General features: G+C 43.3%; 1 protein-coding gene across 22 annotated transcripts in view; it reads left to right on the top strand.

The window, feature by feature from the left end:
• Positions 1-17,504, top strand: part of CSNK1G1 (casein kinase 1 gamma 1) — a 208,369-nt gene that overhangs the window by 159,776 nt on the left and 31,089 nt on the right. For 16 of the 22 annotated variants that reach the window (XM_002718123.5, XM_051821874.2, XM_008268901.4 and 13 more), the window contains 4 exons: positions 2,587-2,672; positions 4,393-4,477; positions 4,759-4,907; positions 5,621-5,728. In XM_002718123.5, coding sequence (XP_002718169.1) covers positions 2,587-2,672; positions 4,393-4,477; positions 4,759-4,907; positions 5,621-5,728 — 428 coding nt within the window. Of the gene's footprint in view, positions 1-2,586; positions 2,673-4,392; positions 4,478-4,758; positions 4,908-5,620; positions 5,729-12,223; positions 12,386-17,504 lie in introns of those variants that run through there. The other 6 variants (XM_051821876.2, XM_002718121.5, XM_051821873.2 and 3 more) reach the window with 2 other exon arrangements.

The following is a 17,504-nucleotide window of genomic DNA, read 5'->3' as shown; positions in this document are numbered from 1 at the left end:
GCGCCGGCCACAGCGGGCCAGCTGTGGCGGCCATTGGAGGGTGAACCAACAGCAAAAGGAAGACCTTTCTCTCTGTCTCTCTCACTGTCCACTCTGCCTGTCAAAAAAAAAAAAAAAAAAAAAAGGTTGAAATTTAGGCAGAAGCACTGGGTCACCCTGTCCCTTTTCTTCAACAAAAGATAATTAATCTAAAGTCAGGGGTGTAATACATGTAAATCAAGCACATCTTTCTGATTGGTTAAAAGCAAGTCTATGTGGTGTTGAAGAATTTTATATTCTGCTGGTCTTGCTGGTTCTTGAAATTGAAAATATCCTCCATGGAAAAGTCAAGGCATGTAGAAATGATGACTGGAGTGTTCAAAGAAGCATGGGGAATAATGCATGCTTTGGTTTTCACTGTTACTTTTTTCTTGAAAGATAATTTCTTAAATTATCTGTTCTTAAATAAAGTATTAGATTGGAAAATAGTTTTTCAGATTATCCAGGTAGCTGTTCTCATCTCAGATGAGGAAATTGAGGCCCAAAGTATGTGGAGTGGCCATGCTTCACCAGATTAAAATAATGGAAAGGGTGAGCCAAGAGAGACCTACATCATTGACTGAGGAAGCACTGTTTTTTCTCTCATCAGAATTCCACAACTCTTTTTTTGTAGTTCTCAGGATTTGAAAAGTTACTTTGTTACTTATTGCAGTGAGTTTTAAAAATTTTTAATCTCACCTTGTAACTGAGTTTTCTGTGAAGAGAAATCTTTTTTTCTGTAGGCTTGAACAATACTGAAAATGTGGAGAGTTTCGCCCTCTGGTGCTCAACTAACTAAAATGCAACCATTTGTCTGGTTCACTTTTTATTACCAAGGGCCTCCTGTTACAGGAAGTGGATATAAAAATGGAGAGGCGATGAGTAGGTGTGACATGGTGTGAGAGACTGCAGAGTGTGAGTCCCCTATGTGCCCTGCTTTATGGGAGGCCTTACCTCACCTGCTGTTCTTTCTGGTTTTCACTGCTACCCTGATGTTCTATGAACAAACTATTTTTGCCCACTTGCTTTTTGTTTTCAATTATTTATAATATTTTATTGCAAACTCGGACAAGCCACACATGCAGAAGCTTCTGATGGTCTTGCTGTTTTTTATTTCATTCCTTTCAAGACTGGGTACGCAAGCTGTTTTTCCTATTGTTTTACCTCAGGTTGCCTCCAGATCCCACTAGGGACCACCTTTCAAAAACCCTCCTCCAACCCCCATTTAGAAAGTTGCTTTTTCTTTCTGCATTTATCCTGTAGAGAACTATTCACTCTTTTTCATGCAAATTTCATGTAATTCAAGGCTGCAGTTGAACGTGTTGTGCTCCTTTATTTTGAGTAAGCTAAGTGGCTTTCTCTGCTCGGCTTTCTTGGGTTTCTTTCTGTACAAAGAAAACTCCATCAGGTTGAAGGTAGCCTTTTAGTCTTGCTTCTGTAATTCCTTCCCTTCTCCCCCACCCCTCCCTCCCTCCCATTCCTTCCTTCTTGGTATTTTTGACATGTAATTGCACATATTTATGGGGGTACAGAGTGATATGCATACAGTGTGTTACAGTTGGATCAGTGTAATTGGCATATCCATCAGCTCATACATTTATCATTATATAAAGGATATTCAAAATCCTTTGTACTAGGCATTTTGAAAAACACAATATATACTTGTTATCAACCATTGTTTCCCTATGTAATTTCTTTTGATAAAGCCCTAAGCTTGAGTCTGGGGGAGAAACACATAAAATGTCAGAAATGAACCATAATTGGCAAATTAGAAATAGAGGCATGACTGCTTATATTCATTCTGTTAACCAGAGAATGTGTGGGATATTTTCTGAGATGAAGTTGAAGTTTTTATTAACTTCTGCATTTGATATTTCTTTACCATCTTCATCTTCTCAATTGAAAGGAAAGAAAAACTGAACAACTTGTTTAAGATACGCTCCCAGAATGTAGAGACTCTTTTCTGTGTCTACAGAGAGGACCTTAGTCATAAATTTTAAATTTTCTTAAGATAGTTATTGGATGTGATACAAATGGAATGGGAGCCAAGAGATAATGCATTGACGTTTGCTTGATTTTAAGTGTTAATTTTTATAAAGAATAAAAAGTGCTAAGTATATACACTAGGCATTCTGTAGCTTATGTCTTTGCAGGCCCAGCCAGAGTGGATATTTTAATGGCATCAGCTGTTTTTGATCTGCTGCTCACTTTCCCTGGTAGTAACCAAAGGGTAATTGTAGCTCCTATACTGGAAATAGCGTTTCATTTAAATCATTCATTTTTAGGAGGGTGATGACATTGAGTGAGAGGTGGTTACTTACAATTTAATGATTTGGGATTGATTTTAATTTATGTTTTGTGCTTTTCACTTGGTATTTGCTTACCAACAACATACCTAGACAAAGGAAGTACACGTTTTTTGGTTTTGATCTAGCATACTACCCTGGTGTAGGCATACAGTAAGCAGAGCCTTTCCAGAGCAGAGGGTTTCTGAAGGGATTATTGGTTTTGAACCCCTTTCTGCTTTAATAACTGCCAACATAACGTGTGATCTGTCTTCCCTTTTAGAGCAAAGCCGGCGAGATGATTTGGAAGCCCTAGGCCATATGTTCATGTATTTCCTTCGAGGCAGCCTGCCCTGGCAAGGACTCAAGGTATCCTTGAAAGTGCTCAGTGGGGGATTTTGTTCAATGTCAGTTGTTAATGAAGGGGCTGCTGGCTTGTCTCTAAGCAGCACAGGAGGGACGATTGGCTACAGAGATGCAAATTGGGGATCAGGTGCATTAGTCTGTGTTGTAAATGCTCACCTGGTCGACGGAAGCTCTGTTCTGTTCACATTCGTCTTCTGAGCTTTCTAATCCTTCTTCTTGTCCTTGGGTTTTCCATCTTTTCCCTTCCTCCCAGTTTTGGCAATGCTGCTTTTCTGTGTGTGTCCATAGTATTCCTCCTCCACTACCATTACAGGGCAGGAGGAGTGTTCTCTGTGTTTTATAGAATTTCTGGAACAAATTGATGACAGTAGCTGTAACACGTTTTACCAGAAAGGCCAGCAGGGATCCTTTGTAGGCTAAGAACTCGCCTGAGCTAAAGTGAAAATCCAGGTTTAACATAGCTGTTCAAGTGCACTGTTGAATCAATGCCTATTCAGACAAAAGCCATTCCTTGCAAAATGTGCAGAGCTTAAATAGCCTTCCTTACATAGACATCAGTACAGTGCCTACATGTCAGAGCTATTAATTAGTATAAGCATTATAATTACTCTGGCTGTTATACATGGTGAGCTTCTGACCCATCTTAAGTCCTGTTGGGTGGTTAAATGTGAGCCATATTTTTTAGTTCTAATTCATTTCAGCATGTAAATGTGGAAAGACGCTTAATCTCTAGCTTGGACTACTTTTATACGCCCCCCTTCCATAAGGGCAGAATGATTTGTTTTGCTATTTCTTAAGACTTTGTTTTTAAAAAGTAAGGCATCTACCCATTCCCTTTGAGAAGATTTTACTTCTTCACCCTTAAATTTCTCTACATTTGTCTGCTCCCTGGTCTTGGTCATGTGCATCTTCTCATTGATACTGACAGCTTTCAAATATGGTTTCAAATCTCGCTTGCTCATCATATAGCCAAACAGCACGTTCATGTTCAGTAGTAACTGCTTGAAATTCTGTCATGATCTGTGAATCACTGTAGTGATTTTGTCAACTTACTTTAGAAGCCTGTTCCTTAAATCTGGGAGTGGCAGGCTGGATAGAGCCTGCTAAGAGTCCTTCAGCCCACTGCTGGGCCGAGGTCCCCGGAGCTGTCTGTCTGCAGACCTGATACCCCAGACTTGCTTGTTTGCCGTGCCCTAACTATAAGGAACTTTTTTTCCACCTGGAAGCACTTTGGAAAAAGCCAGTTTTAAAGATGTCTTCTTTTTTTCTCCTCAATTTTTCAATATATGTGTATTGGAACTATGCATCTACTTCCCTCACGTGGATTAGCAGTACTTAAAATCTCAATTTGGAGCTAATCTAAGAGGAAGAAGGCTGAATCGCTGTTGAACTCTAGTGGTCTTGAAAGATTACTAAGTTTCTGCAGTTTTGAATATTGATACAAAATGCTTTTATTTTCTTACCCTAAAACCACTTATCTCATCATATCTGATGATGTTTCTCTGAGACTACTAAATATATTTGAAAGTAAATCTGCCAGGACACAAGCAGATGCTTGTACATATCTAAGTGCATCTTTTCTGCTACACCTCTTATTTGTTAGTGTTGGAGAGAAACAAAAGCAACAAATCCTGCCAAGTTGAGGAAAACAGTCATTGTGTCTGAAACAGATTAAACCTCCATACACTGCATCTCTTTCCAAATAACTTTCTTTACTCTGCAGGCGGATACGTTAAAAGAGAGGTATCAAAAAATCGGTGACACAAAAAGGAACACTCCCATTGAAGCTCTGTGTGAGAACTTTCCAGGTAGGATGCTAACAGGACACTCCAGCCCACGACTGAAGTTCTGAAGTAGGTGGAGTTCATGACTTGGCCTGTCTTGAAAAGGGTGCTGTCCAACTAATTGACATTTCCTCTTATTGTTCACACCAAGGTAGGGTTTTTTTTTTTCTCCCCACTTTTATTAGGTCCCTAAAGAAAACTCCAGTATTAGATGTTCTGTACGGATAGCCCCAGAGTGGCCCGGAGCTGCCTGCCATGGGAAGCCTTCAGTTACTGAACGTGGCCTTTCACCTCTTTCCCAACAGAAGAGATGGCAACCTACCTGCGATACGTCAGGCGCTTAGACTTCTTTGAAAAACCTGACTATGAGTATTTACGGACGCTCTTCACAGACCTCTTTGAAAGGAAAGGCTACACCTTTGACTATGCCTATGACTGGGTCGGGAGGCCTATCGTAAGTATCCTCTTTTTACCTCACCACCTCCTTTGTGGGCCAGTAGGAAACTATCAGCTTAACCTTCCCTGGTGGCTTACTGGTTACAATTTGGCACTCTCTTGCTCTCAAAACTATCAGCTTAAAAGCCAGCCTGCTGTAGTTTTACTGAATTTTGAGTCCTGCCTGCGGTTGCCGTTGCATGGCCAGACCAAATGATCCTGCAGGTCATCTGTGGCCCACAAGCCGGACGTTCCCCACTCCTGCTTTACAGGGTTGTTCCCTAAGTTACCCTAGGTAGAGTTAGAAAGTAGAGATTATACATTTCAAATTCTAACTTGTATATCCTAAGATACCAGGATTTAAGCCACTTTTTTAGGAGCTTTCCTTTAAATGATTCAGAAGTTGTTGCTGCATCACTGATAAGATACCTGGCTTCTGTGGAAGTGGAAGCCAACACCATAGGAAACTTTTGAATTTGCTATTCGGCCAGAGGTCCACAGGGCAGGAGTGCAGGCTGACAGATACTGCTGTAAGATGATCTTTTATTTTCAGACATCACCTATTCTCCAAGACTGTTGAGGACCAGGCCGCCTCCCTTTTGCAGATGAGCAAACTGAAAAGCAGGACAACTTGAAACTACTCTTGGTAGCTGAAATTCTACTCTGTTAGAATTGCAGAGGCATCAGGTTGGACCTGTTTTATCCATTTGACTTTTTGTTTCATTTTTCCAGCCGACTCCAGTAGGGTCAGTTCATGTAGATTCTGGTGCATCTGCAGTAACTCGAGAAAGCCACACACACAGAGATCGGCCATCACAACAGCAGCCTCTTCGAAATCAGGTATGTGCTGGTCCTTCCTTATTTTGGACGTTCTGCTTCTTGGCTAATACTAAAACCCAAATTCTCCAGTTTCTCTGCATTAGTGTCTATGTTGGAGTTAAAGACAAGGCCTGCCTTTCTCAGTGATATGTTATGATGTTGTGCGGTTTGATGGCGTAGCTCTGAGGGCATATGCTGAGATTTGGCCAGGTGGCTTCTCTGAAGTGTTCACTGTGGAGAATCTGGACCTGCCAGTGTCCATTGGCTGATGAGGGGGATCTAGCTGTGAGTTAGGGTCTGAGGTACTCTGCCGCACGACCTACTTACTAGACATACAAGATGTACCATTATCCCACTTTGGGACTTACTGCAGTCCAGTCCTGGTATTCTTTTTTTTTTTTTTTTTTTTTTTTTGTATTTTTGACAGGCAGAGTGGACAGTGAGAGAGAGAGACAGAGAGAGAAAGGTCTTCCTTTGCTGTTGGTTCACCCTCCAATGGCCGCCGCTGCAGCCGGCGCACCGCGCTGATCTGATGGCAGGAGCCAGGATCCAGGTGCTTTTTCCTGGTCTCCCATGGGGTGCAGAGCCCAAGCACCTGGGCCATCCTCCACTGCACTCCCTGGCCATAGCAGAGAGCTGGCCTGGAAGAGGGGCAACAGGGACAGAATCCGGCGCCCCGACCGGGACTAGAACCCGGTGTGCCGGCGCCGCAAGGTGGAGGATTAGCCTATTGAGCCACGGCGCCGGCTCCAGTCCTGGTATTCTTGCCAATTCTTGGTTCTTTCTTGCCAGTTAAGAAGAACATTCAGCTAAAACTGAACATGAACTGCCACCTTCACACCACCCCTTGTTTCTGTACCCACCTTAATTCCACAGCTGTCCCTGATCTGAGAAGGCCCTGCAGTAAGGGCTCAGCTTTGTTTTTTTGTTTTTTGGTTTTTTTTTTTTGTTTTGTTTTTTTGACAGGCAGAGTAGACAGTTAGAGAGAAAGAGAGACAGAGAGAAAGGTCTTCCTTTACCGTTGGTTCACCCCCCAATGGCCGCTGTGGCCGGCGCACTGTGCTGATCCAAAGCCAGGAGCCAGGTGCTTCTCCTGGTCTCCCATGGGGTGCAGGGCCCAAGCACTTGGGCCATCCCCCACTGCACTCCCTGGCCACAGCAGAGAGCTGGCCTGGAAGAGGGGCAACCGGGACAGAATCCGGCGCCCCGACCCGGACTAGAACCTGGGGTGCAGGTGCCACAGGCAGAGGATTAGCCTGTTGAGCCGTGGCACCAGCCCTTTGTTTGTTTTAGGCCATTCCAGAGAAGGCTGTGTCACCTGTCCTTCAGTGTTCACTGATTGGGAGATTAGTAGTCTAGGGGAGGGACAAAGGAGGCAAACATGGGGGAAAAATTTAATAAATTTGATACCACCTTTAAAAAAGACTAACTGGGAAGAAAACAAGACAAAGGTTTTTATCTTTATATTTTATAAAAGTATTGCTAAGAGAAAAAGAGACTCTGTAGATAAATAAGAAAAGCATAATAAACAGATTGTGTATGTGTGTGTCTGCATGTGTTTTTGTTTTTATCATTATCAGATATCAAATTAGCTTGTTCTCCCTCCTCCTGATCCCTCTTTTTATTAACAGAAATTTTTACAAGGAAAAAAAATGTCACCCGACAGCACAGGTGCATGCACATAAGTTAAAATCAGTATATAGTTGTACAGACACATGTGTAAAATGAAGTCCATCCACCTACATAGATTACTTACCAGTAACTGTGTACTCTTCGCAAAATATCTGGTTTGGTAGGTAAGAAAAAAATCTGTAAAGAAAGGAAAGCTATGGATTAGAGAAAAGAAAATGAGTTAAAAAAATAAGTAAAAAGTTGGAATTTTTCTTTTTTATTTTTTTTTAAAGGATTTATTTATTTTGAAAGTCAGAGCTACACAGAGAGAGAAGGAGAGGCAGAGAGAGGGTAGGGTAGGTCTTCCATCCGCTGGTTCATTCTCCAGATGACCACAATGGCCAGAGCTGCGCCAATCCAAAGCCAGGAGCCAGGAGCCAGGAGCTTCTTCTGGGTCTCCCACAGCATGCAGGGGCCCAACCACGTGGGCCATCTTCTACTACTTTCCCAGGCTATAGCAGAGAGCTGGATCAGAAGTGGAGCAGCTGGGACTCAAACCGACGCCCATATGGGATGCCAGCACTGCAGGCGGCAGCTTTATCCGCTGTACCACAGCGCCGGCCCCAAAAGTTGGAATTTTTCAAATTCAAACATTAATCAGGTTCTCAGTTATATGCTGTAATCAAATTAGTTATCTAAGACTTATAAGATCACTAACTTTTTATGTATTTATTTGTTTTGAAAATCATAGTTACAAAGGGAGAAATAGATCTTCCATCCATTGGTTCACTTTCCAGATGGCTGCAACAGCCAGTGCTGGACCAAGCCAAAGTCAGGAGCCTGGAGCTTCCTCTGGGTCTGCCTTGTAGGTGGCAGTGGCCCAAACACTTGGGGCATCTTCTGCTGCTTTTCCCAAGCCATTAGCAGGGAATTGGATCAGAAGTCGAGCAGCCAGGACTTGAACTGGCACCCATATGGCAGCAGCTTTACACCATAATATCAGCCCCTATAACTATCTTCTAATTTGGCAACAAAGGTGTTTTCTCTTTTTTTGAAGATTTTATTTAGTTGAAAGACAAATTTACAGAGAGAATGGGAGAGAGAGAGAGAGAGAGAGAGAGAGAGAGGTGTTCCATGTGCTGGTTCAATCCCCAAATGGCTGCAACTGCCAGAGCCAGGAGCCAGGAACTCTGGGTCTCCCACGTGGATGCAGGGACCCAAGCAGTTGGGCCATCTTCCACTGCTTTCCCAGGCACATCAATAGTGAGCTGGATCAAAAGTGGAACAGCCAGGACTCAAACTGGTACACATGTGAGATGCCAGCACCACAGGCCAGGGCTTTAATCTGCTGAAGGCCCCCCAAAATTCTTGACTTCTACAATTGTTCTCTTCCATCCACCTGTTCTTAAAAGCTAATATACAGTGTAGGTGAGGGCACTATTAACTTTGCAAATTGTTACAATAGAAAATAATTTGAAAAACTTACTATATTTTCTGGTAAAATACCTTATTAGAATCAATTATAATGAAACAACCCAGAATATAGGTTAATTTATGAGCATAAAATTGTCACAACGGGGCTGGCCGCTGTGGCGCAGTGGGTTAACTCCCTAGCCTGAAGCTCCGGCATCCCATATGGGTGCCGGTTCAAGTCTGGGCTTCTTCCAGGCCAGCTCTCTGCTGTGGCCAGGGAGTGCAGTGGAGGATGGCCCAAGTCCTTGGGCCCTGCACCCCATGGGAGACCAGGATGGCTCCTGCCATCGGATCAGCGCGGTGCACCGGCCGCTGTGCGCCGGCCGCGGCAGCCATTGGAGGGTGAACCAACGGTAAAGGAAGACCTTTCTCTCTGTCTCTCCTGTCTCTCTCTCTCTCTCATTGTCCACTCTGCCTGTCAAAAAAAAAAAAAAGACTGGGCTGCTCCTCTTCCCTATCTAGCTCTCTCCTATGGCCTGAGAAAACAGTAGAAGAAGGCCCAAGTCCTTGGGTCCCTGCACCTGCGTGGGAGACCCAGAAGAAGCTCCCGGCTCCTGGCTTTGGATCGGTGCAGCTCTGGCCATTGTGGCTATCTGGAGAGTGAACCAGCTGATGGAAGACCTTTCTTCCAGTCTCTGCCTCTCTCTATAACTCTGTCTTTCAAATAAATAAAATAAATCTTTTTTTTTTAAAGAGATAATTCCCCATTAAAAAAAATTGTCACAGTGTCGGAACCCACATTTAGAAAGGATCCACCCTTCCAGCTGCAGAGGACTGACCACAGATTCACCTCACAGCCTTTACTGAATACACTGAGTTAGAGTGTACTGCATACATTTATTTATTCAGCAGAGTATTATGTAGGTCCGTAAAATAAAAGTAAGAAAAACTTCTAGCAACCTGAAATTATTTATGGTTTACATAGTAAAGAAATGAGAATACAAAATTATAAATGTTTCATGATTGCTGAGAGAGGAGGGGGGAAATGAACAAAACTAAGTGGAGCAATAATTCCAAAATATTAGCAGAAGTGGTATTAGAAGTGGTAGTATTCTGTCATATTTTTCCAATATCTCTTTTTTTTTTTTTAAAGATTTATTTATTTATTTGAAAGTCGGAAGTACAGAGAGGCAGAGAAAGAGAGAGAGAGGGAGAGAGGTCTTCCATTTGCTGGTTCACTGCCCAACAGGCCACAATGGCTGGAGCTGCCCCGATCCAAAGCCAGGAGCCAGGAGCTTCTTCCAGGTCTCTCATGTGGATGCAGGGGCCCAAGGACTTGGGCCATTCTCCACTGCCTTCCTAGGCTATAGCAGAGAGCTGGATTGGAAGTAGAGCAGCTGGGACTCAAATCGGCCTCACCTGCCACGCCACAGCGCCAGCCCCTCAAAATGTCTTATAATTAAGTTTTATTTATATAATAAAAATGCATTTCAATAGAAAATGTATGGAAAAAAGTAGCAAGTGAATTCAGAATCCTCATTCATGTTTTTAGACTAGCTTAAAATTTAAAACACGCTTCCTTTCATTTCCCTTACCTTTTTTGCTCAGTGAATTCATAATCAATGCTGTTGTTTCTAATGGATTTTAAAAGCGTAGGGGAGGGGCCGGCGCTGTGGTGTAGGGGGTAAAGCCGCTGCCTACATTGCCAGCATTCCATATTAGCACTAGCTTTGAGTCCTGGCTGCTCCTCTTCCAATCCAGCTCACTGCTATGACCGGGGAAAGCAGTAGAGGATGACCCAAGTCCTTGGGCCCCTACACCCCCCCAGGAGACCTGGAAGAAGCTACAGGCTCCTGGCTTCAGATTGACCCAGCTCCAGCAGTTGTGCTATTTGGGGAATGAACCAGCGAATGGAAGATCTGTCTGCCTCTGCCTCTCTGTAACTCTGCCTTTCAAATAAATAACTAAACTTAAAAAAAAAAAAAAAAAAAAGTGTAAGAAAACAACCTATAAATAAGATGGAACAAAAATAATGAAGACCACAGAATAAGACAGTATAAAGGCTGGACAGACAGTAAAAATCCATTTACACTGCAGAAAGAATTTTACCCAGAAAGGATACAGAATCCTGCTAGGAAAGCATAAAATTTTCACTAATGTAGGAAATTTTCCACTCCCCAGATGGCTGCAATGGCTGGAGCTGGGCCATTCTGAAACCAGGAACCAAGAGCTTCTTCCCAGTCTCCCACGTGGGTGCAGGGGCCCAAGGACTTAGGCTGTCTTCTGCTGCTTTCCTAGGTGTATTAGCAGGGAGCTGGATCAGAAGTGGAGCAAGCAGGACTTGAACTGGTACCCATAAGGGGTGCTGGCACTGAATGTAGTGACTTTACTGCTATGCTACAGCACGGCCCTCCCTCCTTTTTTTTTTTTTTTTTTTTTTTTTTTTTTTTTTTTTTTAAAGAAAACGTGCAGCAAATCTTTTCATGTTTTGAAATCTGCAAAAGGAGAAAATAAAATCTGGCCTTGGGAGAGATCAAAAGGTATTGACTAGTCACAGCCAGTGTTTTTTCAGCTACCATGACTCAGCAAATCTGAGCTGAAGCCCTGCTTTGTGAAAGTATGTCCTGTAGATACTAAGATAGGTAGTCCTTGTCCTCAATGAGCTGACAAGTAGATAGAGGAAGTGGCCAGATAACCAAGGCAGAACAGATAAAGAGTTCTAGGTCACACATTGCTATCACGTGGGATTAGAAGGAAATATTTCAAATAATCTGAGCATGACAAATTGTTTCCTCAAAGAAACTGCATTTGAAGTGCTGTTAGAAGAATTAAGTGGTTGGGGCTGGCACTGTGGGGTAGCAGGTAAAGCTGCCACCTGCAGTTCCGGCATCCCATATGGGCGCTGTTTGAATCCCGGCTGCTCCACTTCTGATCCAGCTCTCTGTTATGGACTGGGAAAGCAGTAGAAGATAGCCCAAGTTCTTGGGCCTCGGTACCTGCATGGGAGACAGGAAGAACCTCCTGGCTCCTGGCTTTGGATTGGTGCAGCTCTGGCCGTTACGGCTAATTGGAGGAGTGAACCAGTGGATGGAAGATCTCTCTCTCTCTCTCTGTCTCTCTCTCTCTCATACTCACTCACTCTCTGCCTCTCTGCCTCTCCTCTCTCTGTAACTGTGACCTTCAAATAAATAAATAAATCTTTAAAAAAAAAAGAATTAAGTAAGAATTAAGTGATGACAAATAAGAGCATTATAAACAGAAAGAATACATAAGCAACAACAAGTATTATATCTAGTCCAATTTTGCTAAAATGTATGATGTAAATAATGAACTTCAGGAGACAGAGCTGGGTTAATGGGTTGGAGCTACTGGAATGAACTACTGGAATTCTGGGCTGAAGGGTTGATGCTTAATTCCAGTAGGAGTAGGAACTGCTTTTCAACAGAGAGGTGGTAATGATGAAAACTTTGTTTTGGAATTCTTTTGGCGCAGAAGGTGATAGCATTCTACAGCCAGTGTGGAGACCAGTAAGAGGAGAGTGAATTCCCTCCAGAGGTAAAGGGGGCCCAGATGGGCTATCGTGGTAAAAATAAAATAGAATTGCAAAATGCTGCATGGAAGCAGTCTGCCAGAATTTGCAGCCCATATATATGTTAGGATTCAGGGAAGCTGTTACTGAGATTTTTAGCTTGCATTTTCAGGAGGTAGGTGAGGCTGGAGATGGGAAAGGTGGGACTTGTCTAGAGTTTGAACTTAGGCTTTTTGTATTTGAAATTCTAGCTGTGTATTCTACCTGAAAATATCTGGCAGGCTGAGGATGGTTCTTAAGAGACAGTCTAAGAGATATTTGGGAGTTAAGGCTTGGAAATGACACTGATGATAATACCTAAAGAGCTTCCTTGTTCTGGGTAGATCTGCCCAGCAACTGTGTGGTAGAGTCATGAGTCTAGTGGTTTACAAGCTTGGTTTAGTCTTATCCTGGGTTTGAGCTTATCCCAAGACTTCAGCCAAAGAACATTTAACCTATTTGGGGTCTCAGCTTTCTCAAATTTAAGCTGTGAAGAGCAGATTTGTATCATGTTGTTCACTGTTTTTACTCCCTAACACTTAAATTAACATCTGAGATAGATCATACTTCATAAATAATTGTATGAGTGAATGAATCTATCAAGTGAAGGGCATAAATAAAATAAGATATTGGGGCTGGCAATGTGGAGGAGCTGGTAAAGCTGCCGCCATCCCATATGGAAACTGGTTCGAGTCCTGGCTGCTCCACTTCCAATCCAGCTCTCCGCTATGGCCTGAAAAAGCAGTAGAAGATGGGCCAAGTGCTTGGGCCCATAAACCTGCATGGGAGACTGGGAAGAAGCTCCTGGCTCCTGGCTCCTGGCTTTGGATTAGCACAGCTCTGGCTGTTGCGGCCATTTGGGGAGTGAACCAGTGGATGGAAGATTCTCTCTCTCTCTCTGCCTCTCTCTGCCTCTCTGTAACTCTGCCTTTCAAATAATAAATAAACAAGTTTTTTTTTTTTAAATCAGGTACTTATGTTACAAATATTTATTTAACTGTCCATGATAAAAAAGTTTTAAACTTTTCTTCCTATTTTCTGTTTCCACAAAGAGCCAATCTGCCTCTTTTTTGGTAGCCAGAGTAGGTCTGAATTGTCTGCTTAAGAGGATAGATGTAAGAAAACACAGAAGACTTTTGCTGTGAAGAAAGTTCCCGTGATAATAATAGTTCTCCTCAATCACAATGGGAATCTGTTGCCTTATATTTTGGGAGAATTTTGCTTTGCTGATCTGTGTTATACGTATATGGAGTTGAATACTGTTCTATTCATAGATACAATAGTAGATCCCAAACATGGTTCCCAAAGAGCTGTATTTAAGTTTATGTTAGATCTGCCTTTTATTTTTCATTTTTATTTGAAAGACAGAAGGACTCCAGCATTGTGGTGTAATGGGTTGAGCCGCTGCCTGTGATGCTGGCATCCCACATGGGATGCAGTTCAAGTTCCAGTCACTCCACTTTCAATCTAGCTCCCTGCTGATATACCTGGGAAAGCAGCAGAATGTGGCCCACATCCTTGGGCCTCTGCACCCACATGGGAGACCTGGAAGAAGCTCCTGGCTTCAGTCTGGCCCAGCCCCAGCTCTTGCAACCATTTGGGTAGTGAACCAGTGGATGGAAGATCTCTCTTTGTCCCTCCCTCTGTCTCTTCCTGCTCTCTAACTCTGCCTTTCAAATAAATAAAATAAATCTTTAAAAAAAAAGAAAAAAAGGAGAGTTCATTCCTCAGAAATATTAGCCAGGGCTGGGCCAGGCCAAAGCTGGAAGGAAGTAGGGAACTCAGTCCTGGTCTCCCACACTGGTGACAGGAACTGAAGTATTTGAGTCATCACTTGCTGCCTCCCAGGCTGTGCAGTAGCAGGAAGCTGGGTCAGAAGCAAAGCAGCTGGGACTCAAACCAGGCACTCTGATTCGGGGTGTGGGCATCCCAAGTAGCAACTTAGCCACTACACCAGATACCCTCCTCCCTGCCAACCCAAAACATTTTATTCTTTGTAATTTCCTGTTAGATGGACTATTCTATGTAAACTCTCTAGTTTGACTAGGAAGGGAAATGAGGATCCAAGATCAGCAAAGTCAACCCCTCATCTTTCTGAAGGAAGCTTGCATTTAAAGTAGTTCAGTAGCCCATAAACATGTAGAAATAAGCAAAATTTAAAAAGAACAAATCATTTAGTTCTAAAGAAACTATGCCTCCAAACGAAAAAAAAAAGTGGTTCATATTTATTTGCATGCAGATGCCAAGGGAATGTATTATGCTTTAGTACTATCATGCTCACTGAATAATGAATAAAACTTGTTAGGAACATAGGTTTTCCAAAGAGGAGATCAGCAAAATTGCTAAGTAGTCAAGGTAATCAAAGATCTTCATAAAATGAAATATTTGTAAAATTTTTAAAACAGGTCCAGTAGCTATAAACAAAAGCTGGTTAATACTCTGTTTCTTTCCTTTTATGGAGTATTGATTAGTTCTCACCAAGACTCAGGACTCTCTAGTTGAAGGGGCAAATGAGTTAGCTTTCTTTTGACTTGTGTGTACTTCCCTAGCATGTCATCTACTACTGTCTAGCAGGAGCACAGGCAGAGGGATTGCTGCCCACCCTGGCTCTCCTCCACATAGAGTTTAGAGTTCAGTGCAGGGTAGGACTGCCCTCCTCAGGCCTGGGATCTTAACTCAGAGGACATTGAAATGAACAAGTGCAAAACTAATACTTTCTTAGCTGCTTCTGTCCTGTCACCTTGTCACTGCTACTGCTGCTTAGCTCTGCTGTTAATTTTCTGTTCCACAATAAAAGTTTTCTAATGTCTATGCACGTTTCATTTTATATTTCAGCAAATATGTGTTTATAGTTCAGCAGACCATGTGTTCTGAGCTATCTCCTTATAGGAAGAGACTTGGTGAGTCTGGAGTAGTCCTAACCCCTAGGAGAGTATCTTAGACCATTCTGAGTGAGAATAGGGCAAGGTTTGAAGAAAGGGTGGTTACTGTGGTTTTTCTAAGCGCTTCACAGAACTGAAACTCCTGTCTCCATGGGCTACGTAGTACTGATCCTGAGACGACTCCTTCCCTGCTTTTGCAAGTGCTTTTTTTTATTTTGTTGTTTCTAAAATTGTGTTTATTTATTTGAAAGGTAGAGTTACAGAGAGAGAGAGGGAGAGACAGAGAGAGAGAGAGAGAGAGAGAGAGAGATCTTCCATCTTTTGGTTCACTTCCCCAAATGGCCACAGATGCCAGAGCTGGTCTGATCTGAAGCCAAGAACCAGGAACTTCATCCGGGTCTCCCTACGGGATGCAGGGGCCCAAGAGCTTGGGCCATCCTTCATTGCTTCCCCAGGAGCATTAGCAGGGAGCTAGCTGGATTGGAAGTGGAGCAGCCAGGACTTGTACTGGTGCCCATATGGGATGCTGATGCCACGGACAGCCGCTTTACTCGCTAAGCCACAGTGCTAGCCCCTGTAAGTGATTTTTTTCTTTGAAGATGTATTTAATTACTTGAAAGGCAAAGGGATGGAGAGGGAGAGGCAGAGATCTTCCATACACTGTTTTACTCTCCACATGCCCACAACAGCCAGGGCTGGGCAAGGTTGAAGCTAGGAGCCAGGAATTTCATTTGGGTCTCCCACATGGATGGTAGGGACCAAAGAAGTTGGGCCATCATCTGCTGCCACCCAGGTGCTTTAACAGGAAGCTGGGTGGGAAATACGGATTCAAACCAGGTACTCTAATAGCGAATGCGGACATCCCAAGCAATGACAACCTGATTCACCACAGCACTCGCCCCAAGGATTTTTAAACATCCTTCATATATGATCAAGTATGTAGAATATAGGAAATCACTATTTGCACAAGTGATAGATCACATGGAATAATCCCTGTCTGTCATGGAAAAACTGGTTGTCTCATGAGCTTAATCAAAGGAAGTTTTTTAAAAAAAATATTGATTTATTTATTTGAAAGGCAGAGTTACAGAGAGGGAGAAGAAGAAAGGCCTTCCATTTGCTGGTTCACTCTCCAATTGGCCACAGTGGCTGGAGCTGGGTTGATCCAAAGCCAGGAGCTTCTTCCAGGTCTCCCACGTGGGTACAGGGCCTTCTTCTACTGCTTTCCCAGGCCATAGCAGAGAGCTGGATCCAAAGTGGAGCAGCTGGGAATCAAACCAACACCCATATGAGATACTGGCACTACAGGCAGCAACTTTACCTGCTACGCCACAGTGCCGGTCCCTAAAAAGAAGTTTTTAGTTTTGTTAAAGTATATACTTTTTTAAAAAATATTTTATTCATTTATTTGAGAGGTAGAGTTACATATAATGAGAGGGAAAGACAGAAAGGTCTTCCCTCAGTTGGTTCACTCTCCAGATGGCCGCAGTGGCTGGAGTTTCGCCGATCTGAAGCCAGGAACCAGGTGCTTCCTTCCGGTCTCCCATGCGGGTGCAGAGGCCCAAGCATTTGGGCCATCCTCCACTGATATCCCAGGCCACAGCAGAGAGCTAGATCGGAAGAGGAGCAGCCGGGACTAGAACTGGCACCCATATGGGTACTGCCGCTGCAGGTGGAGGATTAAGCTACTGCACCATGGCGCCGGCCCCTAAAGTATATACTTTTAATACTTTGTCAGCTTCTTTTTCATTTCTTACCTGTCAGGGTCTAATATTTCAAAAATTATTTCTTGGAGATGGCAGATAAAGCCACCACCTGTGAAACCAGCATCCCATACAGATGCTGGTTCATGTCCTGGATGCTGCACTTCTGACCCAGCTCCCCGCTAATGGCCTGGGAAAAGCAGCAGAAGATGGTCCAAGTGTCTGGGCCTTTGTCACCCACATGGGAGACTCAAATAAAACTCTTGCCTCCTGACTTCTGTGTGGCCCAGAGCACTGGCCATTGCAGCCATCTTGGGGAGTGAACCAGCAGATGGAAGATCTCTCTCTCTCTCCATCTCTCTCTCCATCTCTCTCTCCCTCTCCCTTTCTCTCTCTCTCTCCAGCTCTGATTTTCATATAAGTAAATAAATCTTTAAAAAATAATTTCTCTTTTTTTAAAGATTGATTTATTTATCTGAAAGGCAGAGAGACAGAGAGAGATCTTCCATCTGCTGGTTCACTCCCCAAATGGCCACAACAGCCGGGAGCTGGGCCATGCTGAAGCCATGAGCTAAGAGCTTCTTCCAGGTCTCCCATGTGAGTATAGGAGCCAAGTACTT

The sequence above is a fragment of the Oryctolagus cuniculus genome, chromosome 12, assembly GCF_964237555.1.
Source record: "Oryctolagus cuniculus chromosome 12, mOryCun1.1, whole genome shotgun sequence".
NCBI classification, from domain to species: Eukaryota; Metazoa; Chordata; class Mammalia; order Lagomorpha; family Leporidae; genus Oryctolagus; species Oryctolagus cuniculus.
The sequence above is the reverse complement of the archived record's forward strand: the minus strand, read 5'-3'. Positions and strand labels throughout refer to the sequence as shown.